The sequence below is a fragment of the Monodon monoceros genome, unplaced genomic scaffold (genome assembly GCF_005190385.1).
Source record: "Monodon monoceros isolate NGI ecotype Baffin Bay Population unplaced genomic scaffold, NGI_Narwhal_1 Super_Scaffold_14, whole genome shotgun sequence".
NCBI lineage: Eukaryota > Metazoa > Chordata > Mammalia > Artiodactyla > Monodontidae > Monodon > Monodon monoceros.
Genome location: NW_021703770.1, coordinates 35,020,056 through 35,046,345, shown reverse-complemented (window position 1 = coordinate 35,046,345; position 26,290 = coordinate 35,020,056). Strand labels below are relative to the sequence as shown.

General features: G+C 36.6%; 1 protein-coding gene across 1 annotated transcript in view; it reads right to left on the bottom strand.

Moving 5' to 3' along the window:
- STK3 (serine/threonine kinase 3) overlaps positions 1-26,290 on the bottom strand; it is a 324,871-nt gene that overhangs the window by 236,736 nt on the left and 61,845 nt on the right. The window contains exons 3-4 of the mRNA XM_029222626.1: positions 23,863-23,991; positions 12,050-12,164 (exon numbers count right to left, since the gene is read on the bottom strand). Of these exons, the coding sequence (XP_029078459.1) occupies positions 12,050-12,164; positions 23,863-23,991 (244 nt within the window). The remainder of the gene's footprint in view (positions 1-12,049; positions 12,165-23,862; positions 23,992-26,290) is intronic.

Sequence of the window (26,290 nt, the reverse complement as noted above, 5' to 3'; positions counted from 1 at the left end):
TGTTAAAATTAGAGATTTGCTACCTAAGGAGCTGAATTTCCATTTTCTGGAAAATTAACTTACATACATTTCTTGACTTTCTAAGATTAAATAATATTTCACTGTATAAGACAACAATCTTTTAATATGTTTTTCTAATACTAGAGAATATCCACTATTTCAACAAATATCATAAAATTCTTAAATCACTAATAATTAAAAACTAAACCCCATCTTTTTAAGTTTTTGCCTTAACAGTAATAAAATGCAATTTACATTTGTATAGAACTTTATAGGTTACAAAATGCTCTGACACTCATCATCTTTGTTCCTCACAAGAAAACACTGAGGTAGATAAGGCAAGTAATATGATATTAGATCCATTTTAGGATTAGGCATCTGAAGTTTAAAGGAGTTACACAACGTACCCAGAGTCACAGAGCTAACACATAACAACCCAGGAACTGATGTTTAGTTTTCTGATTCCACATCCACGGGTCCTTCCACTAAACCACATCATTCCAAATAACCACTGTCACAGTGCGCTATGGGTCAGGCTTATGACAGGGAGGGAGGGCTCATCGTAGATCTGGCAGTGACGGGCAGTCTGCCAGGAGAGGAATGTACAATATAAAAATAAAGTGCACGAAGGTGGGCCTGACTTATGAAAGGGAAACAGAACTGGGAGAAATGCCAAGAAATATAGCAACTAAGGTGAAGACTGGGCAGCTTACCAATAAGGGAAGCCAAGGAAATACTTTTGTAAGTTTAATTTACTTAGTTAAGGTAGAAGAGAAAGTCTGTTGGAGGGACTATTTTGCAATGTGGAAAGATCATAAAGAAAAGTGTTTATAATCCAATCAAAAGATTTAGAAAAGATGTAATGGAGCGTGATGCGTATGATGTATTTAATCAGAGATTAAGATGGGGCACATGATTGCTATGAAAAATTCTAAGGGTCTAATCCTACAGTGCATGGTCATGTTAAATGCTGTGGCTTGGAACTTTAAGAGGCATGTGTGAAATACACTTAGAACTGAATCTCACTGTATGGGAGACACCAAATAAGGAGCAAGAATTACTTTCCACACAAAAGGACTCACTCTCCAAAGATTCTATTATAGTACTGAACAGCAGTACCTGTTCAGGTTGAGAAAATCCTTATAAGAGAAGGGGCCATGGACACCACAACTAAAAACAGGGTTAGGCCACCATTGTCTAAATGAAACCATGGATCTGTAATCCTGAAAAGCAGACTTTCCAGAATTCTTACAGCAAACACTTACTGCTGACACAGAGAAGCAGGCTCCTTGAGATACAGCCCTCACTGTGACAAAAGGGAGAAAAGGTTGAGGACCCCACAGTTTTAACTGCCACTGTCAACAGATACCTCTTCAAACACTGAACATTCATTTTGGGAGTTATTTTAGAGGGTTTTGTATGCACGCGCGTGCGTGTTTTATTCTTGATATATCTTGTTTTGATTTTAGGTTTGGTAAATACATAGATATACCTGTTATTTTGGGCCATTTGAACACCCATTCACCCTTCTCCTGCTAACATACCCTCACTTCCCTTTAGGGAATCACTACTTCCCCATCCTCAGGCCATGAATTCTAGCAGTCAGCTCCATCCTAGCTCCAGGTTAGACACATGTCCTAGAGCTAATCCAGTTACCCCATCACATTCCAATGGCCACAGAAAAAGGTACATGACCCATTCAGAAGCAGTGAGGTACAACACTGCTGGGTTTCAACTAGAAAGGTATAATCCAGGTAGCTGCTAGCAGCCATCTTGTCACTATAAGGTAAGAGTCTGAGAGTGGAGTCAATACAGAAGTATCAGGACAAAGAGACGAATCCAAGTAATTCCTTTCACCGTGAATCAAACCATGCATGAAACTAGCTCTGCAAAGATTTTTTGTTATGTGAGCAAATAAATTCCCTTCTTGGCTCAAGCCAGTTTAGGATGAGTTTTCTGTAATTTATAACCAAGAGTTGAAATTGATATAGTAAATTTCAAGTAGATACCAAAAAGCAGGGAGGTTCCTGGAAAAGAGGTCTGTATAAAGCACAAACTGGTGACCAACTCTAGAACTGCTAGAGGTTATTCCAAATATTTAACAGCATGAGATCTTTGAAGCTGATTTCTATTTTCTGCCCCCAAACAAAAGGGTTACAATAATAAGGGGTGGGAAAAGCAGAATAAACATGTCTTTTAAAAGGAACATGAATGCATTTTTAAAGTCTTCTTTTTGCCTTCTTTTTCCTAGTACCACCTGCCCCGGCCAATAAATGTTTACTCCATTATATTAAAACTGCATTTAGATATCTAATTTTACAGAACTCCTCAAATGTTTCAGCGTTCATTAGTTTTTATGACATACATGATACAATCAACACACGATGGTGACGAAAACCCCTTGCTAAAAATCAATGGTTTAGAGAAACTGGAGGAGTTAAGTAGCAATTTCTGAAATACCTAAATCTCAAAAGTAATACTTAAGTTTACATGCAAGGCTTTATCTGAACATCCATCAAGCTTCAGACTCCAACTGCTTTACAATCAAAATTTCTCTCCCTCTTACTCCTTCTTTCTTGGGAAAAACAATACATACATTTAATGGGGCCCTTAGGTATTCAACATGAGGAAAACACTGGAAAAAAACAACAGAGCAACTCAGTAACTCCCTTCCACCCCTCACCACTCTATCTCATCCCACCCAAAAACAGGAAGGTTGAGGATATAAAATAGTCAAGGTTTTAAACAATAAAAAATTTATGGGACTCTTCTAGAAAAACAAAAATCTGCTCAACACAAAGTACACACATTAGAAAACATAACTAGAATATTTTAGCCATTATTATATACCAAAGGGCAGAGAAGGGTTTTCTTTCATGAAATCTGGATTGCAGATGTCTGGCAAAAAAAAAAAAAATTAATAATCTATCACAAAGTCCGACAACTAGTGATTCAAAATGAAAGCTTTCACTACTTACACCATATGTAAATATACATATACACAAGCTGCTTATAATCCCTTGATCTGAAGAGAAAGAGAACTGATACTCTACTGTGAAAATGGTCAGTGGGCAGACATTTTAAAATTCTTTCCCACATGAAAAGATTCCTGAAAAAGAGATCAGAAGACAACAGAAAAGCACTCAATATATGTGGAGTTATAAAGCCCATATGAACTAGTATCTATTACACAAAGAGGGAACATGCAACAAGGTGATTAGGAAAGTCAAACATGAATTAGTCCAATAACACAGAGGCAAATATAAACCCTAAAAAGCACTTTATGGAATAGAAATCCACAATAAAATGTCTATTATTAATCTTAATTAATAATTAATCTTAAATCAGTAAGAAACTGGTACGCCTTCACTAAGGCAAAAAAAAAACCTGTCTGAAGTACTACATAATTAACATCAAGGCAGAATATATATTTTTCAAATACAACAAATCAAACATTTACCAAAAAGACTATTATGTACAAGGCATTAATTCTAAGGGCACTAAAATAAAATATCCTAGTATATTCTGAAGAGCACTGCCTGATTCTATTAAAGAAACTCTCACTGTACCTAAAAATGTAAGCTCTATCTCACAGAGCTTACATACCTCCCTCATTAACAATGATAATTCAAGGTACCAATGGTGAATGTTAGGATTCTGTCCTTGGTTCCATAGTCCTCTGTATTATTCCACCCAAACACATTATCTGATAATGTACACAATGCAAAGACACTCCCATCTATGTAAGTGAGAAGATAGGACGATGATGACAATAACAATGCAAATACATATAGGACTTCTTTTGTACCAGGTGCTGTTCCTAGCACTTTACATATATACAATCTTCAGAACAACTCAATGAAGTAGGGTAGTCTTCTTATCCCATTTAGCAAATGAAGAAAACGAGTCACAGAAAAGTTAAGAAACTTGCCCAAGTTCACACAACTAGTATGTAGCAGAGCCAGAATTCAAGACATTCTGGGCTCCAGACTCTATTCTTTTAACTTCTACAGTTCAATTCTAGCAGTCAGCTATAATTTCAACCCTTTCTTTCCCTCTAATCTACTTTACCACTCTATGATTCAGTTTCTCATCTGGAAAATGGGTCAATAATTGTTCTTACCTCACATAGTTGTTCAGTCCTTACACGAGGATTAAATGCAATAATCTATATAATGTGCTTGGCACATACCAGTACTACAGTAATAGCTATTACAATAACTACCAAACGTCTGTCACTGGAGTTGAGAATCACTGCTATAAAACTAACAAAAAAAAAAAAACAAACTAACAATCGGTAAGAATTTACCAAGAATGGTCTCAATTTGTCCTTCACAGTTCTAAAGTGATACCTGAATAAACCTGACTTTCCCAATTATTTCCATTATAAAATAACAAGTCCACCGCAAGCCTTCGGGTAAATAAATATACATAACTTAGGAACTGCTCTCTTCAGTCTGGAACTTCCTCTCCATTATTTTGTATTCCCTCAATGCCCCCTCCCCTACTCCCCACCCAATCACAGAATATATCAATATTTCATCCTGGGAAAAGCAGACAATAATTTCTCGTTTATAACAAACTGGACATTTACTGTGTTTTAAGACACAAACTTTAAGTTAGTATTTTAATGTCGTTTCCACCTGCACAAATGGGTACCCTGAAAGGTTTCAACCAGAATGCTATTCTCAGAGTCTGCCTTCACCAAAGAGCTACAAAACTATGGAGACTCAAAGAACAGTAGCAATTCTCTAGTCCCGGGTCTAGGCTCATCAACATTTAAGTTTGCTCCTAATTTTCTGTTGTGACAACACTCTGGAACATTTCTCACTAACCAATTGTGCTAGGGTTTCTGTAAGGTACAGACAGAAGAGGAGAATAAGGTACAGATGGAAAAGGAGAATCATTGGATGGATCCTAGGGTGCTTATACATTCAACTTTACAACAGATTATCAAACTGTACTCCTCAAAGTAGCTGTGCTAATTTAAACACCTAAGAGTATAAAAGTATGTATAGGGAGGTAGGTGGGATGGGAAAGAGGAGATATCATTGATTCAGGTTCAAAAACTAACCTGAATTTGTAGTTAATTTGTTTAATTTGTCTTTCCTCCTTCTAAAATACAACTAAACTGATAGAAATAAAAGAATCAGGGCTTCCCTGATGGTGCAGTGGCTAAGAATCCGCCGGCCAATGCAGGGGACATGGGATCGAGCCCTGGTCCGGAAAGATCCCACATGCTGAGGAGCAACTAAGCCCGTGCGCCACAACTACTGAGCCTGCACTCTAGAGCCTGCGAGCCACAACTACTGAGCCCGTGTGACACAACTACTGAAGCCCGCACGCCTAGAGACCGCGCTCTGCAACAAGAGAAGCCACCGCAATAAGAAGCCCGCACGCCGCAACAGAGAGTAGCCCCCGCTCACCGCAACTAGAGAAAGCCCGTGTGCAGCAACAAAGACCCCATGCAGCCAAAAATAAATAAAAATAAAAATAAATTAATTTAAAAAAAAAGAATCAGCACAGGAGAGTATAATAAATTTGGAAGTATTTCTATGAAGAGTCACAGGCAAGAGCAGGCAAAGAAGGGGTCTGCAACACAAGGAGTGATTACCAAGTAAACATCAAAGGGGCTCCAAGTTAGAATCATTGTGTAGGGAGGGCAGGAGCGAGAAGGGGAATGGAAAAGGTAGGTTAGCTTTCCCATGGAAGCTGAAAAGAAGAAAACAGAACAACACTTGGCTCCTCATCCCTACTCTATACATACAGATTACATGCAGTCTGGCATTTATCCCCAGGCCCCAAAAAAGGCAGGGGAGGGGAATGGCTAACAAACTGAATGAACCACCTCTGTGGGCACTTGCCCCTAAAGCCAGCTCCCAGCCAGTTCATCCTAACATTATACCTGCCAGGCAAAAAGCATCGTCCCAATGCTTCTGATGAGAGCTAGTCAGCCTTTCTGGTGGTCAGCCTGCCATGGGCAACATCAGGATCAAGCAACTGAAACAACAACCCCAGTGGAAATAAAGATGATTCAGAAAACAGAAAATAATTTTTTCAAAACTTATTTTTCTTAGAGTGATTAGAAAAGATTTTGCATCCATGCCTCAAGCATCAAGATGTTATGAAAAAGGAATAATCAAAAACATAAGAGTTCTTGTAAATTAAAATATAATTGCTGAAATAAAAAGTTCAGTTGGAAGAGTCAGAAAATAAAGTAGAAAAAAACTCACCCCCTACCCCACCGCCAAAAAGGAGACAGAAAATCTAGGAGGGAAAAAAAGAATAAAATTCAGGAGATTTCACCATCCAATGAATACAATAGAGGGGGAAACTACGAAGAAATTTTTCCAAAGCTGAAGAAGACACAAGTGTTTATTTGAAAGGAACTACTGAGTGCTGAGCATAACTAATAAAAAGGACTCACACTCAGGCACATCCTCGTGAAATATCTTGTTCCTTATGCAACATCAGAAACATGAGAATACAGAAAAAAGTCTAAGAAGTTCTGGGGCAGGGGGAGACCTACAAATAAATAAGTCTCTGATAGGCATTAGCTATGTATAACATTAGCAATACTGGCTGCTAGAAGAAAATGGAGGGAAGCTACCACATCTCTGAGAGAAACTTACTTTCAATGTAAATTCTACATAGGCTACTATCAACCAGGTATGAAAACAAAATAAAGGCATTTTCAGATATGCAAGGATTCAAATAGTTGACCTCTTAACTCTTACACCTTGAAGAAGATAGTTTAGGAAGAATATGAAACAAGACTGAAAAACCAAGGAAATAGGAAATATACAAGAAAATGGTGGCACTAACCCAGGAGTCCAGTGAAAAGAAATTCCAAGGATGCAGCTCTACAGCAGACCTAAAAAGCAATGAGTCCACATTAGAACAAGAAATCAGGAAGCTCCAAAGAATGTCTTCTCAAAGAAGAATCACATAAATTCCAGGAAATAGGTAAAATGAGTAAGAAGTTAGAAGACATTAGTGAAGTGATAAAGATGGCATATGTTGCTTCTTTCAACATGAAAAAAACAAAGGAAAAACAAAAAATTATGCTGCTAAGATCATGATACTAACATAGATCCATCAAACTAATATATGACAATGATTTTGAGCAATTAAGTGTGAGAAAAGTAAATCCATTTAAACCAGATACTGGGAACATTTTCCTTCAGGTGATCTAGGAGTATGACACTGGACTTTTAAAGACGGAAATATAATTTTAGCATATCATCGTTTTCCCTCCCAAGATGTCCTTTGCCCTCTCTTCTCTGAGTCATTCATTCATTCATTCATTCATTCATGCATACAACAAATATTTACCCAGCATCCTGCATGTCAGGCACTGACCAAGGAGCAGAGATAGATCAGTGAACAAAGAAGACAAAACCATGCTCTTGTGGAGCCTGATTCTAATGACAGATGACTCCTCCTCTTCCAAGATCATGCTAAAGGTTCTCTCTCCTATGAAGCTTTCACTGAACTTCCATGTTAGGCTAAGTGCTTCTCCTTTACTGCCCCTAAAGAACTCTAACTCTTTATAGAATCAAATTTAGCTTTGTACATATGTATTACCTCAACTAGTCTGCAAACAATGCAACAACAGCAACATTTATTAGAGTTATTTGTACCTCAAATGCATAGCACCAGGCCTAGATTAATAAATGTGTTTTGAACCTTTCTGTTCAACCAAAATGTAAATAAAACTGCCAAGTAAAATGTAAAGCACTGTACAAATGTTACTTATTATTTAACAGACGAGGAAGCTGAAGTCACCAGATTATAAAACTAGTTTGTGGAAGAGCCAAAACTAAAATCCACAGTGCTAGGCTGAATTAAAATAAATGGTCAAATCAGAAAATGGGCCAAAGTGGGAGAGACAAACCTTAGGCGTTTTCTTAGAACATTTCCAAATACACAATAAACGTCTAAGACATGGATTCTATTTCTTCCATATGTCAAGGCACAGCTTAAGAATTATGTAAAGATCATTTTGAAAGCCTGTAATCAAAAATATAATCTATCTTTAAAAAGCTTCAATTTCACAGAGTTGTCTATTTTTACTTTGCAGTATATACTTGAAATGCATAAGTGTTTAGAAGTTAAATGGCATTTAACATAAAATATATTGGTTTTTAAAATATGTCCTCACAAGGAAACCTTCAAGCACACTTTTTATGGCCTTTCTTTGGTATATGTGATCATATCTGTTCAATAACCCACAACATTAATACTGAATAGTAGTAGCCATGCAAATTACAATTTATCTACAAAAATATAACACTGAATAGATGAGTAGGATTGTTTATATTCACAGAATAAGCAGCCAAGGAATTGATCCTGTTTCAGTTCAACAAATATTTATCAAAGGTTGCTAGATGCCAGTAGCTATTCCAGGCACTTGTAATATTTCCAAGATGAATATATAAAAATTTCTGCCCTTGAGTGGCTTATAGTAGGGGAAAGCAACTGCAATTACTCTTCTCCTAAAGACTAAAAGCTAACTAATAATTAAATGTGATTTCCAAGTACAGGATACCACAGTAAGGTTATCTACACATAGGTTTCACCAAGCTCAAAAGATGGTTTTAAATACTGTAAAAAAAAAAAAAAAATACATGATACCAGGACATGAGCTGTGTTTGTGGGTTTGATCACAGAAATCAGGCATTTAACTCACATATACTTACTTATAGATCCTTCAATACTTATAAACTGAAAGATTCAATGAATACTAACCAAATAGTGATTTTTACTCTAAATGCAACCAGAAGACTCAGAGAAACTTTTATCACCCACTGGAATATAGGAGGGTTTCACCTTCATCCTACCCCTAGTACTACTACCATTAATTACCACAATTACCATTCATTATCAGCTCAACTGCCAACAATCCAATCCCAACCCTTTGCTACTCAGGCTCAGTTCCAATCACTGGGAGTTCTAGTTAACCCCCAAACTTAATTCTATGCCTTTATCTTTTCCTAGGTGTTTCCCAAAGAAAAAGTATAGGTCAGGGCATAAAACCACTGAAAGAGATATTTTGAAATTCCTTAATATCTATGCTGACAATCAGATAACTGGCTTCTTGACTTTTAAAATGAAATGTGAAGTACTCATAAAACTATTAGCAAACTGTCAAGCAAACCTGCAAACTGGCAAGAAAAAGACCACCACCACCGACAACAACAAAAGGCAAAGGATAAGCACAAAAAGGAAATAAAAGAGCCAGTACACATATGACAAGATGCTCAGTCTACCTAGCAGTCAAAGTATGTAAGATAATAATAACAGTAAAAATTAGAATGATAATGGCAGCTAGAATTTATTGTGCTCTTTATGTAACAGTGAATATGCAATAAAGACTTACCTAATTCATTAATCAACCAATTACCAAATAGATAATAAACTACCTGGGAAAACAGGGAAAGTTTCAAAGAGGAGGTGATGTTTGATCTGGTCCTTCATGGATACAAATTCACTAGGCAAAGACTGGTGGGTAGGGGAAACCCTCAAAGGTGGGGGAGCAGTTGAAGCAAAAGCATACACCAAAACACCAAAATACAAATCTTAGTCAGATTTTCTTCCCTGTGCCTTTAATTTTCAAAGAAATACCTGATCAAAAAACAGATAGCAATCGAACTGAAAATCCAGAAGAGTTCATCCATGAGATTTCTTTCAAAGACAAGAATAATTCTACAAAAAGTGTGTTACTTAGGTGGTTTTCCAAGAGTCATTCCTCTTAAAACAAATAAAAAATCTAAAAGAAATTGCCAACTTACAATTCTTTATCCAGCAAATGTATCGTTCAAAAATGAAGTTAGATAACATTTTCATACCAAAAAAAAAAAAGAGAGATCTTAACACCATCATACCCATATATAAGGAAACACTAAAGAACACTGTTCAGGCAACTGAGAAATGCAGAAAAGAGTAAAGAGCAATAAAAAGTATAAATATAAACACTGACAATATAAAATAATAATAAGAATGCCTTGTGCTGTTCAAAATGTATATAGAATTAAAAGAAACAACAAACCATGTAACAAAAGAGCATATAAAGCCAAAAAAAAAGTTCCCATACTCTTAGAAAAAGATTGATTGTTAGTGACCATGAAAACAATTAACTGCTGGAGTGAGTATTAATAGATCAAGGACAACTGTTTCACTGGTCACATTTTTGAAAGCTAGCCAATCAGTAACAGCCACGCCTCTGAAATTCAAACAATCAAGATTATCACTCCATTGACGATTCCTATAAAATGATCAAATATTTACAATCTCCAGTGCTTAAAAAAAAAAAAAAGAGGATGATACATATCCCCGTATACTGCCAACCTTCATAACAATGGTACTCTTTTTAAATAATACATAAATGAAGGAAAAGTAGCATAAGTAGCACAGAATATTCTTGAGATTTAACAGGAGCTGTTATCAAGGCAACACCCAGAGATAATACACCCACAGCTCCTGAGCCATCTCGTGCAGCTCTGGGTTCTTCTTGTATCTGGGAATCAGACCCTTCCATGCCTCCCCAAGCCCAAGGGAAACCGTCTGTGAGAATAACAATTAGACTATTCCAAATGTATGATCCCCAAACATGTTAGGTGGATTCTGTCTTCTAAAAAAGAATGCAAATGGGATAAAATATTTCCTTTGATAACTGGTGAAGGAGATTCCTGAGGATAATTATCCCACCCATATCTAGCTTTTAGAACTGCAGTATACCTTCACGGTTTGTATTTATCAGCAACAAGAAATAAAGTACTTGGATCATATTCTTCCTCTGTACTCAAAATGGTAACATTAGCATTTAAATAAAGAAAACAGATTTTCCATTTCACTCAGTTTTACTTCACATTCCTACTTGGTAATTTTAAATACCAAATACACTGAGTTTAGCCCTGGAACAGTTTTAAAACACTTTTCTAACTGGAGTATAATTATCTTCGATTAAAGCACTGTTCTGCCACTCAGGAGTCATCTGATTTACATAAATTTTAGTTAAGCACCATACAAATTCTAAAATATATAATTGGAATGTCACAAATCACTTAATCCATTTTGTCAAAACAGGGATTATTTTAACTTCTATCTCACTTCCTTTAAAAGAAATCCCATTTACTTTATTTTCTCTAACAGAAAAAAAAAAAATTAGCAGGATAAACTTACAACGTACTTCCCCAATCAAACTTTAAAATGATTCTGGTTAACCACGAATTCAAGTAGTTAAGTATTTTTCTGAATGTATTTTACTGAAACATGTCTGACTACATGTAATAAAGACATATAGTAATTGGGATACTGTTTCATGGAATTACAAATTATTTCACTGATTTATTCTTAGTCATTCACAGATTTTAAAAAGGTCACTTTGTCCTCATAAATTATGCAAGGAAACTAGGTGCATTGCTAGCCTAAACAATTTTGTAAACAGCTCTTTTACTGAGGGTTAAAAACATAGCCATAAAAAGTTATTATTAAAAAACAAATTTCACAAAGCTGAATTTACCAGGAAAAAAAAATTATAATCTAGCTCTATTACTTTCAAACACCCTGACAATATTTGGGAAAATAAGACAAAAATTGTTTTTCAGTTATTTTTAAGATTCAGAAACATAAAACTTCAACTGTTTACCAATCATAGGTTATAATGCAAAAAACAAGATAAAGAAATACTATGAATATTATGAACGTTAAATAAAATTCTAGCTATAACTTACTGAACTCATGTTAATAAAGAACATGCACACTGATTCCAAATGAAGAAGAGGAGCGCCATGGTAGTTTCTCGGTGACTAACCAAAAATTATCCTAATAAATAAATTAAACCATCATGACTCCCGTATTTGCCATATGACAAATGGCAAATTTGTAACTTTGACTGATTCTCACACCTCATACTAGATCCCTTTACACAGAAAAACCTTTTCTTTTCTCACACTAATATTTTTCTTGTAATAAAACACTACCTAGTCAGATTCTAAACTATGAATCTTTACAAATGAGATTAGCAAAACAATTTAAAAATACTTACTGTTTTGTTTCGTAATCTAATTATGTCCGAGACAGAGCCAGCTCCACAGTACTCCATAACAATCCAGAGGTCTGTGTTCTTAAAGTAACTGCCATAGTACTTTACAACATATGGGCTAAAGAAAAATACATAGACAATTAAACTCAGTTAATTCCCAAAGAAAATTATTTCTTAATCCCAATTCAAAATATTTTCAACATTTCATAATGTTCCAATAAGTAAACTTAATAAGTAAACTACTATTGTACATGGAATTGTATCTATGTAGGGTTCACCAACTGTGTATAATTAGGCTTTAATTCACGGATGAAATTTTAACAGGATTACAAACCAGAGGAGGTCCAAATGTTTTGAGTGATTCCCAAGAAAATAAAGCTTTGTTTTGGCAAAGGACATACTCTTTAACATAAGGAACAAATGAAAATATTTTCCTTTAACTAAAGCATTTTAAATATAAATCTTCTAGGGACTTCCCTGGAGGCGCAGTGGTTAAGAATCCCCCTGCCAATGCAGGGGACATGGGTTCGAGCCCTGGTCTAGGAAGATCCCACATGCTGCGGAGCAACTAAACCCGTGCGCCACAACTACTGAGCCTGCGCTCTACAGCCTGCGAGCCACAACAACTGAGCCCACATACCACAACTACTGAAGCCCACACGCCTAGTGCCTGTGCTCTGCAACAAGAGAAGCCACCGCAATGAGAAGCCCCGCACACTGCAACGAAGAACAGCCCCCGCTCTCTACAACTAGAGAAAAGCCCGCGTGCAGCAACGAAGACCCAACGCAGCCAAAAATAAATAAATAAATAAACTTATTAAAAATATATATATATATATAAATCTTCTAAAGGATTTTGCATTCAGTCAAATATTAACACTCAACTTTACATTTCAATACTTTATATTTCAATGAGGCCAAAAAAAATTTTTTTTTAACTCTCTTGTATTTTGGCCTTTAAAATCCTGGAGAAAAATAATTATAATTTTTTTGCTTTAAATTCAGATAATTATAATTATTGACAATTTAAAATACTTCTGAGCTGAGGTTTCATGTGTTTCAGAGCAGAATAAACTATGTTGATAGCCGAGTTGTTTTTAGGAAAACTCAGAATGGGGCAAATGACCATTACAATTGATATTTATTAAGGGTATGCTATATATAGTGATGTGTAAAATATCTTGCTCAACTCAAAAAGACAGAATATCCACATTCACAGAATACATAAAAAGATGAAAAATACAAGGAAGCATAAAGTAGTACACAGCTTAAATACTACAAGAGCTCATAGGTAGAAGTGACCATAGCAGAGTCAACCTAGAGAACTTCGCAGAATCGGTGGAATTTGAATTATGGAAAAAAGGTTAAAACTTCAAGATATGGGTGTAGAAGAGAGATAAGAAGATTTGGAAGAGAAAGACCATGAGCAAAGGCAAGGGAAAAACCAAGAATGGCATGTTTATCATGAAAAGTGCCATCAGTGTAAGATAAGTAAGACACAGGAATCAAACAAGCAAAAAAGAACAATGAAAAATGGAAAGTACTATAAAAGACCACATAAAGAGACTACCAAAAGAAGAGATTAAGAGAAGACGGCTGGGGAAAGACTTCTTAGTAAAGCCTTTGCAATCTTAACTAAGTCTTGAAGGCAAGGGCAGAGCAGATTGGTTAGAGCTTAAGGGCTTAAACTAAAACAGGTAGCTACAGGGCTAGAATTCAATCCTGTTTTATCCCTACTGCTCCTCTTGCACAGACTTGCTTCGGTCTCCTTGTCATAGTTTTCTCCCCCATTCTAATCTATGCTCCATATAGCTGACAAGTAACTTTCCTTTAAAACAAAAGTAAAGTAGGCTAATCATATTGCTCTCCTGATTAAAAAAAAGAAAAAAAAGCTCCAATGGCTCTCCACTACCAAAGGAAAAAAAGACAGAACTGCTTCATATCACATACATGACTTTTCAAAGTCTACCTCTCTACCCACATCTCTCATTACTCCCCATCTCACACCTTAAATTTGCAGACAACACTCAACTTTGCTAGGTGTTGGGAATGGAAAGTATTATTAAGAGTTCATAAATATTCACTAAACCATTTAAAAGTGTTTGTTTACAAATGAATCTCATCTATAGAGCCAAAACTTCAACTTACGGGAAACATAAAAAAGCTTTCTTTACATACACTTCTTTGGGTTATGAGTGCCTGTGTAGAAACCTTTATAGGAAGTACTGCTCTTACACCTGGCTGTGCATCAGAATCACCTGTGGCCCAGACCACACACCTTGGAGTTTCTAACTCAGCAGATGTTTTAAAACCTTTATAGTTGACTTTGATATACACCCACAGCTAAGATTCGCTCCAGAAGACAGATGACATATCCTTCAGGAAACTTCTTTAAATATTAATTTTCTTATCCAAAATTTTCAAAGGTGTTAAATTAGCAATGAGTTGAAGGTTATGTTCACTGAAAAGCACATAGAAAACATGTATTTTACCTTACAATCTACACTAAGTAATCAACAATTCTAAGGGTAGGACTGGCAGCTCCTATGAAAATTAGAGATTCTAATCTGGGCAGCTACATAAAAGGGCAGCTCTAGCTCTCTTTAGCGGGTAAGTCAAGGCAACACCTTTGGGGAAAGGTAAAATTCTCTTCAAAAAATATTTTGTGGCCCATTCTAATACACAATCAAGTAAACGTATCAAAGTCCAACAATTCTATATCATTAAAAATGGCCTCAATAATTTTAACCTAGAAAAATATTTAAGCAGATAGACCTAAACAGCCATCTTAAGGACACACACCCGAATACAGTTTCTATCAATCACTCAACATTCATTCACTGACCCTCTACTCAAGCCAAGCATTAGACCAGACAAACCAGACAGACACAATTCTGACTCTCCTCTAGCACATACCAGTAAGAGATACACAGGTATTAGAGAAGTAAATCCACAAGTAAATATAATAAATAACTGTGGTAAGAAAAGAAGGAGGAGTGCTATGAGATAAACTGGCTGAGAATTTATTTTGCATTCATCATTTCTGCAAATAAAATTGTTCCTAGTTCATATGGAAGAATGGAATAGCACACATATTCCATGGTAGCCCCTGACTTGGGAAGCACTGGCATATATGAAAAAACTTGGAATGTAGACATAGGTGAGCTTTAACAACAAAATATCCCCCCTACATTGGTAGCTGTGGATTACAAATTACATTTGGAAAAGAAAGAAATGCTTAAACCCCAAAGTTTATACGTAATAATGGCCTACTACTGGTCATCCTCTGAAATCTTCTGCATCAATACTTTAAAGCACTTATAACATCGTATAATTGCTTTGTCATTGACTTTTATCTGCCTCCCCTAGAAGAAAAGAAGCTCCATGAGGATAGGTGCCAATCTGCTTTGCTCTCCATTTTATCCTCAGTACCTCCCTTCTTGTATGCACAAACAAAAGGAATGAATAAGTAAACAAATTAACAGTCACAGAAAAATTAACAAAAGGGACCTAATTCAGGCCTCCCCAAAGGAATAACATTTAAACTAGAGTCAAAGGTCGGCTAGAAGTTAACCAGTTATAAAGAGCATTCAGGTACCAAGAACTATCTGTACAAAGGCCCTGAGGAGAGAAAAAGAGCAAATCATTTTCAATGGATCAGAATGCCTAGAATAAACTGAGTGAAAAATGAGGTAGAACGCAATGTAGCTGCAGATGGAGGCAGGAGCTGATAACAAAGGGCCTCAAAAACAAGGTAAGGAGATTGGGCTTCAATAGATATTCAAGAGAAGAATCTTAAGCAGAGGAATGACATGATCTAATTTATACTTTTAAGATTCCTCTGGCTACTGCTTCAAAGCTGGATTGTAGGAAAGCAAATATGGACACGGGTAGACCAGTTAGAAGGTTCTGTTGGTCTGTGTATGCAAGAGATTGTATTAAGCGTATCTTTTTATTTTCTGTATTTGTGCTGCTTTGACATCTGGGACCTACTGACAAAGTCTCCACTGTTCCTCTCTCAGGGTTAGCTAATTCCTAGAGATAGCATCTGTGAGCGTACCTTTCACATGCAAACAAGCCAATCGGGAGTTTCATACTCTCAACTACCTCCAGGGCCGCCATTTCCCAGCCTTAATCACCCCAGGGCCGTATACCAGACAACCAAGGACAGCCCCAGATCACAAAGAAATTATTTAATCTAGCCAATCCTAAACCTGTTTACTCAATTTCACCCATTCCTTCCCACAGAAACCACAATAATGGCTCTTGCCCACATTTCCCCCTCTCCCTCTGCCTCTTAACTGACCTTGGTGCTTCCCTGTATGGGTCCCCCTCTCTCACCCGCACCCTTCTCAGATCTGGAAGTATAACAAGCTATCTCCTGATATGCTGGTCTCATCATACCTGAATAATAATAAAACCTACATTTTAAAAAGCAGATCGTGGCTTGGAGTAGAAAACAAATTCAAGAGATATTTTCAAGGTACACTCAGCACAATTTGATTATGATATAAACTGACAAGTTAGAAGACAGTAAGCAAGTCTTTTACTGTGTTTTATCCACTGTGTCTCCCTTCAACTGCACACTGAATATAAATTTAAGACTGGCAAATTAAAGATTACAATCTAAAGCCAACACTTCGAAAAATTACAAACACAGAAACAAATACGCAGGGAGTTCAAGACCTGGGACTTCTAAGCCAGTCTGTCCAGTCTGTTTCCACTGACACAGACGTTGTTCATTCATAATTCATTCCTGTATCATATAAAAGTAATCAACAAACATTCACTGAACAACATACATAGCCTAGTGGCAGATGCTAGGGAGAAAAATTCGTAGACTTTAGCGACAAAGAATAAAAGGCAGTCCAGACAATGGGGAACCCATGAAGGTGTTTATGCAAGAAAATAATACAATCAAATAGCCTTTAAAGAGGATTATCCAGTGCAGGACTGTGAGGGGCCAAAAGGTGATAGTCTTCACACTAGCGGGCAAGTTAGCTAACCGTACAATTATTTAGATACACTAACATCTACTTTTTTAACTACACATTGATTATTAAAGGCTGGAGAGGAAGCAGGGAGAGCTTGCTTCAAAACACTAGCTCAGTTTTAATTTTAAGCAACACAAAGTTTTAGTTCAGCCATAAGGCCTAGGAATCTTGACTAAGCCACCATATGGACTTACAGGACATATGAGAATCCAGCAATTCTATGTATTCTTGGCACAGTTAAATAGTTAAACATGACTCTGAAAATTCCAGTGGGCGGAGGGACATGGAAGACGCAAGTCAAATTACAGCATACACCAGGAAGCAAAGGTGAAACGTGATGCCTCAATAACTGGGCAAAACTCAGGAGGCACAGTCTACCCTTCCCCTGTGCCATTCCCCTACCTTTCATTCTCCTGTCCCATTCATTCCCTTTCCCCTATTTAACACCTTCAGCCCAATAAAACTACATAGCATGTTCCTCTCTTTTTTCTTTTTTTTCTTTTTTGGCTTCCTCTCATCTCATGCCTAATGTATCATACCCTTGCCATTCCTCTGTCTCCATTTCATATCCCCTCTAAACCCTTATTCTAACGGTCTTCCTCTAGTATCACAACTCAAAATAGTAGTATAAAAAGAGAAGTGAAAAAACAGAGAAACCAGAGGGAAAAAAATAGAAAAAGCACTACAAACTTCCTTATGTATTTGTACCTTATATAGACACTACTGTGGTACAAGTTATTTGGCCTGAATCATTGTTTAAGCTTCTTATAGAGATTCAAATGTTAATTTTTCCTGTCTAAAAGTTAATTAACATTTTTATGTTAACTTGAATTTCATCTTAATTGAAGAAAATCGTGTATTGCTAAAGGTATCTTTTAATAGACTTTGATTTTTTATGGCAGGTTTAGGTTCACAGCAAAATTGAGTGAAAGGTACAGAGCTTTCTCATATGCCCCCTGCGCCCACACGTGTACAGCCTGTCCATTATCCACATCCCCACCAGACTGGGATGTTTGTTACAAGTGATGGATCTACACTGACACAACACTGTCACCCAATCCATACTTTACATTAGGATCCACTCTTGGTGTTGTACATTCTTTGGGTTTCAACTGTATACACCATTACAGTATCATACAGAGTAATTTCACGGCTCTACCTATTCATCCCCCTCCCACCTTCCTAACCCCAGGCAACCATTGATCTTTTTATTGTCTCTATCATTTTGCCTTTTCCAGGATGTCATATGGTTGAAATCATACAGTATACGCAGCCTTTCCAGATCGTCCTCTTTCACTAGTAATATCTGTTTAAGTTTCCTCTATGTATTTTCATAGCTTGATAGCTCATTTCTTTTTAGTGCTGAATAATATTCCATTGTCTAGATGCACCACAGTTTATGCATCCACCTACTGAAGGACATCTTGGCTGGTTCTAAGGTTTTGGTAATTATGAATAAAGCTGATATAAACATCCATGTGCAGGTATTTGTGTGGACGTAAGTTTTTAACTCCTTTGGGTAAATATCAAGGAGCCAGATTGCTGGATCATATGGTTAAAAGTATGTTTAGTTTTGGAAAAAAACTGTCAAAAACTGACTTCTCCACTGGCAATATTATTATGCATTCCCACCAGCAATGAATGGAAGTTCCTGTTGCTCCACATCCTCACCAGCATTTGGTGTTATCAGTGTTCCAGATTTTGGGCATTCTAATAGGTGTGTAGTGGTTATCTCATTGTTTTAATTTGCATTTCTCTGATGACATATGATGTGAAGCATCTTTTCATATGCTTATTTGCCATCTGTATATCTTCTCTCGTGAGGTGTCTGTTAAGGTTTTTGGCCCATTTTTTAATTGGGTTATCTGTATTCTTGTTGAGTTTTTAAAATTCTTTGTATATTTTGGATAACACTCCTTTATCAGATAAGTCTTTTGCAAATATTTTCTAAGGTGTATTTTTTAATGTTGCCATTATAAGCATGTGATAATTAAAATACTAAAGAAATGGCTATTTTTCATTACATACGTTTCATTAACATCCTTCTACCATCTTAATAGTGTTCTAAACTTAATAGGGGTAATACAGTGTTTTCACAAAGGCAACGTAAATATTCTCCTATGAAAACTGAATTGTTTCCAATATAATTCTAAATCAAAGCAATTTATTTCTTGGCCCACCCAAAAACAAATACATAGAGATGAACTGATAAAAACTGCCAAAGTTAATCACAAATCCTTCAGTATGGTGAGTTTCAATTTTATTTACTTATTTTTTTCATCAGAAACAGTGTTCAAATGGAATCTCACCCAGAAACATCAGCAAACAGAACACATGGGACAGGAGCTGCTCTGGTAGAAAGAAGTCTCTGAGCAAACAAGCTAGAAATGTGCTATTCCTACCACATGGACCGCCTCTCCTCTTTGCCTAGTAAATCTAAGTCATCCTTTAGAACTCAGCTTGGGTATGATCTCCCTGAGGAAGCTTTCCCTGAATCCCCAATAGTGAGGCGTTACATACGTCTTGCAACCCATACAGTTCCCCATATTTACCCCATCAGAGGTCTTATCACACTATACTGAAACAGCCTGTCCATTCATCTGTCTTGCCCATCTGACTGAAAGTCCTTCCAAAGTCTGGCTCATTCATTGTTATATCTCTTATGTGCAGCACGTAAGGGCTACCAGCAGGAGTAGGTACTCAATATATTAGTTGAATAAATTTATTTACATAATATATATATTTAATTTATATTATATATATATATAAATAAAATAAATTAGGTGAATAATTGTGTGCCCTGATGCATGCATTAACAAATCATTTCTCTTGGTTTAGATATGAGAAATTCCTTCTCTAGAGTGTCAGTACTAGGAATGTAGAAGCTGTGTCAGTTGTGGTTCCCTTATATCCACATGACCTGGCACATAGTATTCAAAAGTAATGCTGACCAGCTCTTGCCTCCATCTCTAGCACTGCCTTGAGAATGAGTACTTTACTTTGAACTGTTGGAATCATTGTATAGACATTGCTTTCTTCAGCACTGGCCCTGGAGTCAGCAAATGTGGGTCCTCACAGTATCCTAGTCATTAACTAGCTATGATCTAGGACAATTCATGTAAAATCTCTACGTCTCATTTTCTGTACCCATAAAATAGTTCTTAATTATGCTTTAGCACCAGAAGTCTTTTCTCAAATAAAATTTTAGAATGAGCTCCAACATAGAAAAAAAGATAAAAGCAAGGGCTAAGTTTCTCACTCTGCTCAATTCTTCACTGTTGGAGGAAAATACCCCTAGAAGCACCTCCTTAGAGCAGAGTACGAAAAACTCTAAACTAAAGTACACCTACAGTTGGGACTTCCCTGGTGGTCCAGTGGTTAACAGTCCATGCGTCCACTGCAGGGGGCACGGGTTCGGTCCCTGGTCAGGGAAGATCCCACATGCCGCAGGGTGCGGCCAAAAAATAAAAAATTAATTAAAAAACTAAAAAAAAATAAAGTACACCTACAGAAGTCTAGTCTACAACCAATATTCTCTGATTTAAACATTCAACAAATACTTACTGAATGCCTACTCTGTGCCAAGCACTGGACTAGACACAGAAGATTCAACAATAAACAATGCAGATGGGTTCCCTCAAATGTTTACGCCAAAATGCCGTATTGAACACATTTAGTACTCACTAAAATGAACAAAAAAAATTAAAACACCCTCTCGTCTCTTTTTAGAGTGTAGAAAGCAAGACAATTTGCCAATTGCCCAAACAGCTGCATAGACTTAAGAAATTTATCAATTTCAGAAATACAAATTTCATTTTCTCTAACCAAAATTCCACTGTTTTACGTGGGAATTTTTCAATTTGTACTGTTCTCTTCCAAATCATTTTTATGCCAGTTCTCATTAACACATCTGCATTGACACAAGTAAGTAGTAGCTAAAAATGTAATGCTTGTTCCTGCCATTTCCCAGTTTTTCACTTACCTTATCTTTTAGCACTTTTAGGATCTTTTAACCAACCAATTTTGTTTTTTGATCCTTCACTATTTCCTAAGTTCAGTATGAATATAAAAGTGAAATCTAGAAGACAGGTTCCATTTTTTTATCAATATTTGTTTTACCATTTCATTCAACAAATATTTGAGAAGCACTTACTATGTACAAGGCATTCTGCTACAAAGTGGTACAAAATTTCTAGAATTTATTCACGTTTTCTACCCCTTTAATTCACTACTTTTCTTTCCCCTTAGTAGTTTCAAGTACATAACAAGAACAACGATCAGATTTCCCTAGGGTCCCCTCAACCGACAATGCTCTTTCACATACTCCTTATCCATACCATATTTATTCACATTCGTTTAACAAAAAGTACAGTGCTAGGCATTGTGATGTATGCTAAGAAATATGATTCCTTCTCTCAAGGAGTGAAGAAAGGATAAAGATAGTGAAGACATTTCAGAAGTAGACTCTACAAGAATTAGTGTCATCAGAGGTATAAGAAAAAGAAACAGATGAATTCTCAGTTTTGTTGTTGAAAGACTAAGTACATGATGATGCTATTAACAAAACAGGAATTTGAAAGGCTTGTCTGCAACAATTAAAAATTTGGTTTTAGAATGTTAAATGTAAAGTTGCTTCTGGATATTCCAGTTGAGTCATCCAGGCAGGAATTAGTAATACCTGTCAATACTTGAGTAGACACTATGTTGCAGGATCCAAGGGCACTTAGTAAGTCATAATCCCAAACTCAAAGAATTTAAGAGTCAGGTGACAGAGAATACAAATAAACAGGTGCTTAAAAGAGAAACTCAGGTAAGAGAGAAGCCTGGAAGCATAAGCACTGGCCAGATCATGAAGGCCCTTGAATGCCATCCTTAGGAGACAGGATCTAGCTAAGCAATGGGGAGCCACTTCAGGGTTTTAAACAGAGAATGGCTTGATCAGGTTTGCATTTTAGAAAGAACACTCTAGCTTCAGGGAAAAAAATGGGTTGGAGTAGGCAAAAATGAAAGACAAAGTGAACACACAGGAAGCTGTTGCAGAAATCTGAGGAAGAACTGATGGGTACCAAGATGCACAAAGGTTAGGAGATGTATAATGGGTAGTATCTGAGACACTGTGCCCTTCCTAGAACACACTCAATTAAAACCTCTAAAGCACAACATTAGTACCTGAACTATTTTTAACCATTATAATAAAATAATAATAGCATCATGCAAATATTAAGCACCTGAAGAGCCCAGCACTACACTATGCTCAATCTTTCCTTATCTACATCAAACTATGGGAACCACATTCTTATCAAGTTACCAAATTAACAGAGGTCTGGAAAAACTCTGCAATTATATATTTTGACCTGGGAGCTGAGGAATGTATTATTTCTTCTATAACCACTTGAATTTCCAGTTATATAGCCTTCATGGAAAATATGTAATATAATCTAAATATACAGCACCACAATAAAGAACAGCAAAACTGAACAGACCCAAGCAACAAAGTTCCTCTAGGACAATTCAGTCGCTTCATTAGCCAAAGAGCTTACAGTATATGTATCTTACATACTGTTGGAAAAGGAAGTTTTCCATAGATCTCTTACTAACAGGGCCCTGATTTGATTAGGGATGACAATGTGTCCAGACTCCCCTACGTTTGCCAGCTCTAAGTCACCGTGTGACTCAATTCTGATGAATAAAATATAAACTGAGGGTTTCTGGGAAAGCCCTTTCCCACTTCTTCTCTTCTTCCTCCTGTCTGGAATGTAGACAAAATGCTGGAGCTGGAGCAGCTCTCTTGCAACCATGAGATAATAAGCATGAGAACAAAGACCACATGCTAAGGATGGCACAGTGTAAGAAAAAGCCTATCACAGTTGTTACTTCGTTGCTGCTATATTAAGCCTATCTCTAGACCTTTTATAAAGGGAGAATAATAAATCCCTCTTTGATTAAATAACTACAGGCCTAACACAGTCCTAATTTATACACTCTGCATCCCTTATAAAGGCCAGGCTACTTACTAGGGTATATAAGATACTTCATTATCAGCTCCATTTACCTATCCAAACTCATTTCATATCACTCTGTCTCTTACTTTCCACTGCAGTAATTCTAAACCTTGTCAGAACAGCACATAACAGTGAGCTGTTTTTCACCTTTCTACCTTTAATTCTCTTTACAGTCTCTCATCCCTCTATTTCCTCACCAAATTTACTCTTCCTCTGCATTCCAGACTTCCTGACTCCTGGCTGAGGTAGGTGCCCTGCCTCTTGTTCTCAGATCTCCTCATGTACCAGTCAGTATAATGACTGTGCTGACTACAGCTATATTTGCTTAAGTATCTGTCTTCCCAACTAGATTACCAGCCCCTCAAGAAGAAAAACAATGTCTTAGTTCCCTTGATATTCCTAGATCCTGGCACAGTACCTGGCCCACTAGGAATGCTCAGTAAATGTCTGTTAAATAAATTAGAGTTACATAAGACATGACTGCTTTTAATTAGTAAAAACAATTAAATCAAAAGGATGGTTAAATGACTTTTCCTTAATATCAAAAACTAATTCTCACCCATAAATTTTCCCTGAAAATGAAAAAAGGGCTTGAGTATTTTCTTTCACCACATTTGCTTTATAATATCATTTGTGCTTTAGAGCTGAAAGTCCTAAAGACAACCCTACAAAGCTATTCTCATCTTCCTTGAAACATTAGTCTCCCTTCCGATGGGAAGGCAGAAGAGAAAACTAAACAAATGACCAAAGAACACATTTTATTATACATTATTAGCAAAACTTATCAAAATGAAGGTAAAGAAATAAAATCTCTACATACCTGTCACATTGCTGCATTATGGAAATTTCTTTGATTATTTCCTGAAGATCTGACTCAACAGGTACTTGTTTAATTGCCACAACTTGACCAGATTCCTTATGTATTGCTTTAAACACACTTCCGTAAGACCTAAAAGAAACCAAGACATTTCTTTATTTTTCCCCTTTCAAACATCATAACTATTAGAGAAAAATGGTCTATTATGAGTTTTTACATGTAGTCTTTTCTTTATTTTATTTTTCTTAAATTTTTATTGGACTATAGTTGATTTACAATGTTGTATTAGTTTCAGGTGTACAGCAAAGTGAATCAGTTATATATATACATACATACACTCTTTTTTAGATTCTTTTCCCATATAGGCCATTACAGAGTACTGAGTAGAGTTCCCCGTGCTATACAGTAGGTCCTTATTAGTTATCTATTTTATATATAGTATCCATGTAGTGTTTTCTAATTTAAAATACTACTTAATGGTGACAAATCAAAGTAAACAAATTAAAAAAGTGAATTATATCTTAGCTTTTTTTTTTTTTTTTTTCTGCGGTACGCGGGCCTCTCACTGTTGTGGCCTCTCCCGCTGCGGAGCACAGGCTCCGGACGCGCAGGCTCAGCGGCCACGGCTCACAGGCCCAGCCGCTCCGCGGCATGTGGGATCTTCCCGGACCGGGGCGCGAACCCGTGTCCCCTGCATCGGCAGGCGGACTCTCAACCACTGCGCCACCAGGGAAGCCCTATATCTTAGCTTTAATGTTTCAATTATAGACTTAAAATTCACTAAAATCATCAAATTAATAGAAAAAGATTTGCTGATTTTCTTATGAATGAAAGAAACAGACTTACGGTTTGTCAACTCAAACAAATGCAGCATTAAGAAGATACATAAGTAGAAGTTAAAAGAATGAAATACAGAATAAAAACAGCCGAAGTCTCATGTTAGAAGAAAAGGCTGATCTCATCTTCAACAAAATCATCCCCAAAATATCAAAGTACAATGTCTGTTCAGACTGCTTAAGAGCAACTGAAATCTTCAGCTGGAGACCACACAACACCAAAGTTAGAGAAGCAGGAAATCTGGTCCCCGCCAAGTCACAGATCCAAGGTCTCTCAGACGCTCCTTTCACTATCTTCTTTTCCTCAAGAGCAAGACCACACACACACACAGATAAATAAAACGAGTAACAGGATCTAATGGCCACTTGCTCAAAAACTGTCTCTGCTACAACTCTTGAAACATTGCCAATAAATATTTATGTGTCTTAAAAAGCAAGAACAATGAGAGAGGGAAGCCATTTGTATTTTGAGATGAATTAGAAGATAAGGTAAAAACTGCTATCACTTACTAAATTCTTATTGTAAGTCAGGTACTATGCTTGATGTTTTACAAGCATTATCAAATTCAACCCTCTCAATTGTGAGGTAAAATACTATTGCAGCCATTTTAAAAGATGAGGAAATAGAGACTCAGACACCAGTGACCAGCAAGGCCAGAATTCAAACATATTCTGACTCCAAAGATCATGTTTTCCTTACTACATTATTTCTACAGAAGAGAAAGAAGAGCAAGCCGTTAGAGACATGGAATGTTTCCTAATATTAGGAAGCTATGCAGAATCATTTCAAATAGACAATCTTTTAAAATAAGTGAAAAATGAGTGACAAAGCAGTTACTTTAACAAAATGAATTGCATTCTATCCTCTGTTTCTTTGGGCTTTCTGAAGTAATTTAATTTAGTTTGATACCCAAAGTCACCTTTGGGTTTGTGTGTGTGTGTGTGTGTGTGTGTGCGCGCGCGTGTGTGTATAGTCCTAATTTACACACACACATACACACACACACAGGTAAACCCCACTTTTCAAAAGTTCACCTTACGCCCCTTCACTTTTACAAAACACCTGGATTAGTACCTGTTTTGCTAACCAGAAGAAATTCGAAGAAGATTGACCCTTTTACAAAAAAAGGTGAAAAACAAAAACAGCATTCAACATGTGTTTTTGCAGGAGCCATCACAGAAGGAGAAAGTACCATGAACAGCAAGAGTGGCACCGCCAAGCTCATTCCCCGGAAACTACACTCAGCATCTCTGCATCACACTGCCTGAGCTTTGAACTGTGTCTGTGAGCATCTGTGCTTTATCTCAATTTAGTCTGTGTATCCATTAGCAAGACGTGTCATAAGGTAACTGCTTGTTTGCTTTACAACATTTCAACTTACGAAAGGTTTCATAGGAACGCTCTACTTTCAGAGAGCAGGGGAAATCTGCATCTCCCCTTAGAAGCCATATCTGTGTGTGTGTGTGTGTATATACATGTGTGTATACATATATTTTTTTTCCCTCAAAAGCTAATCTAGAATTCAGTGCTAGATTATCTATTGTCAGTTAAGCAACGCCATCAGTCCCTTCTAAGGTCTTCTTGTCACTACAAA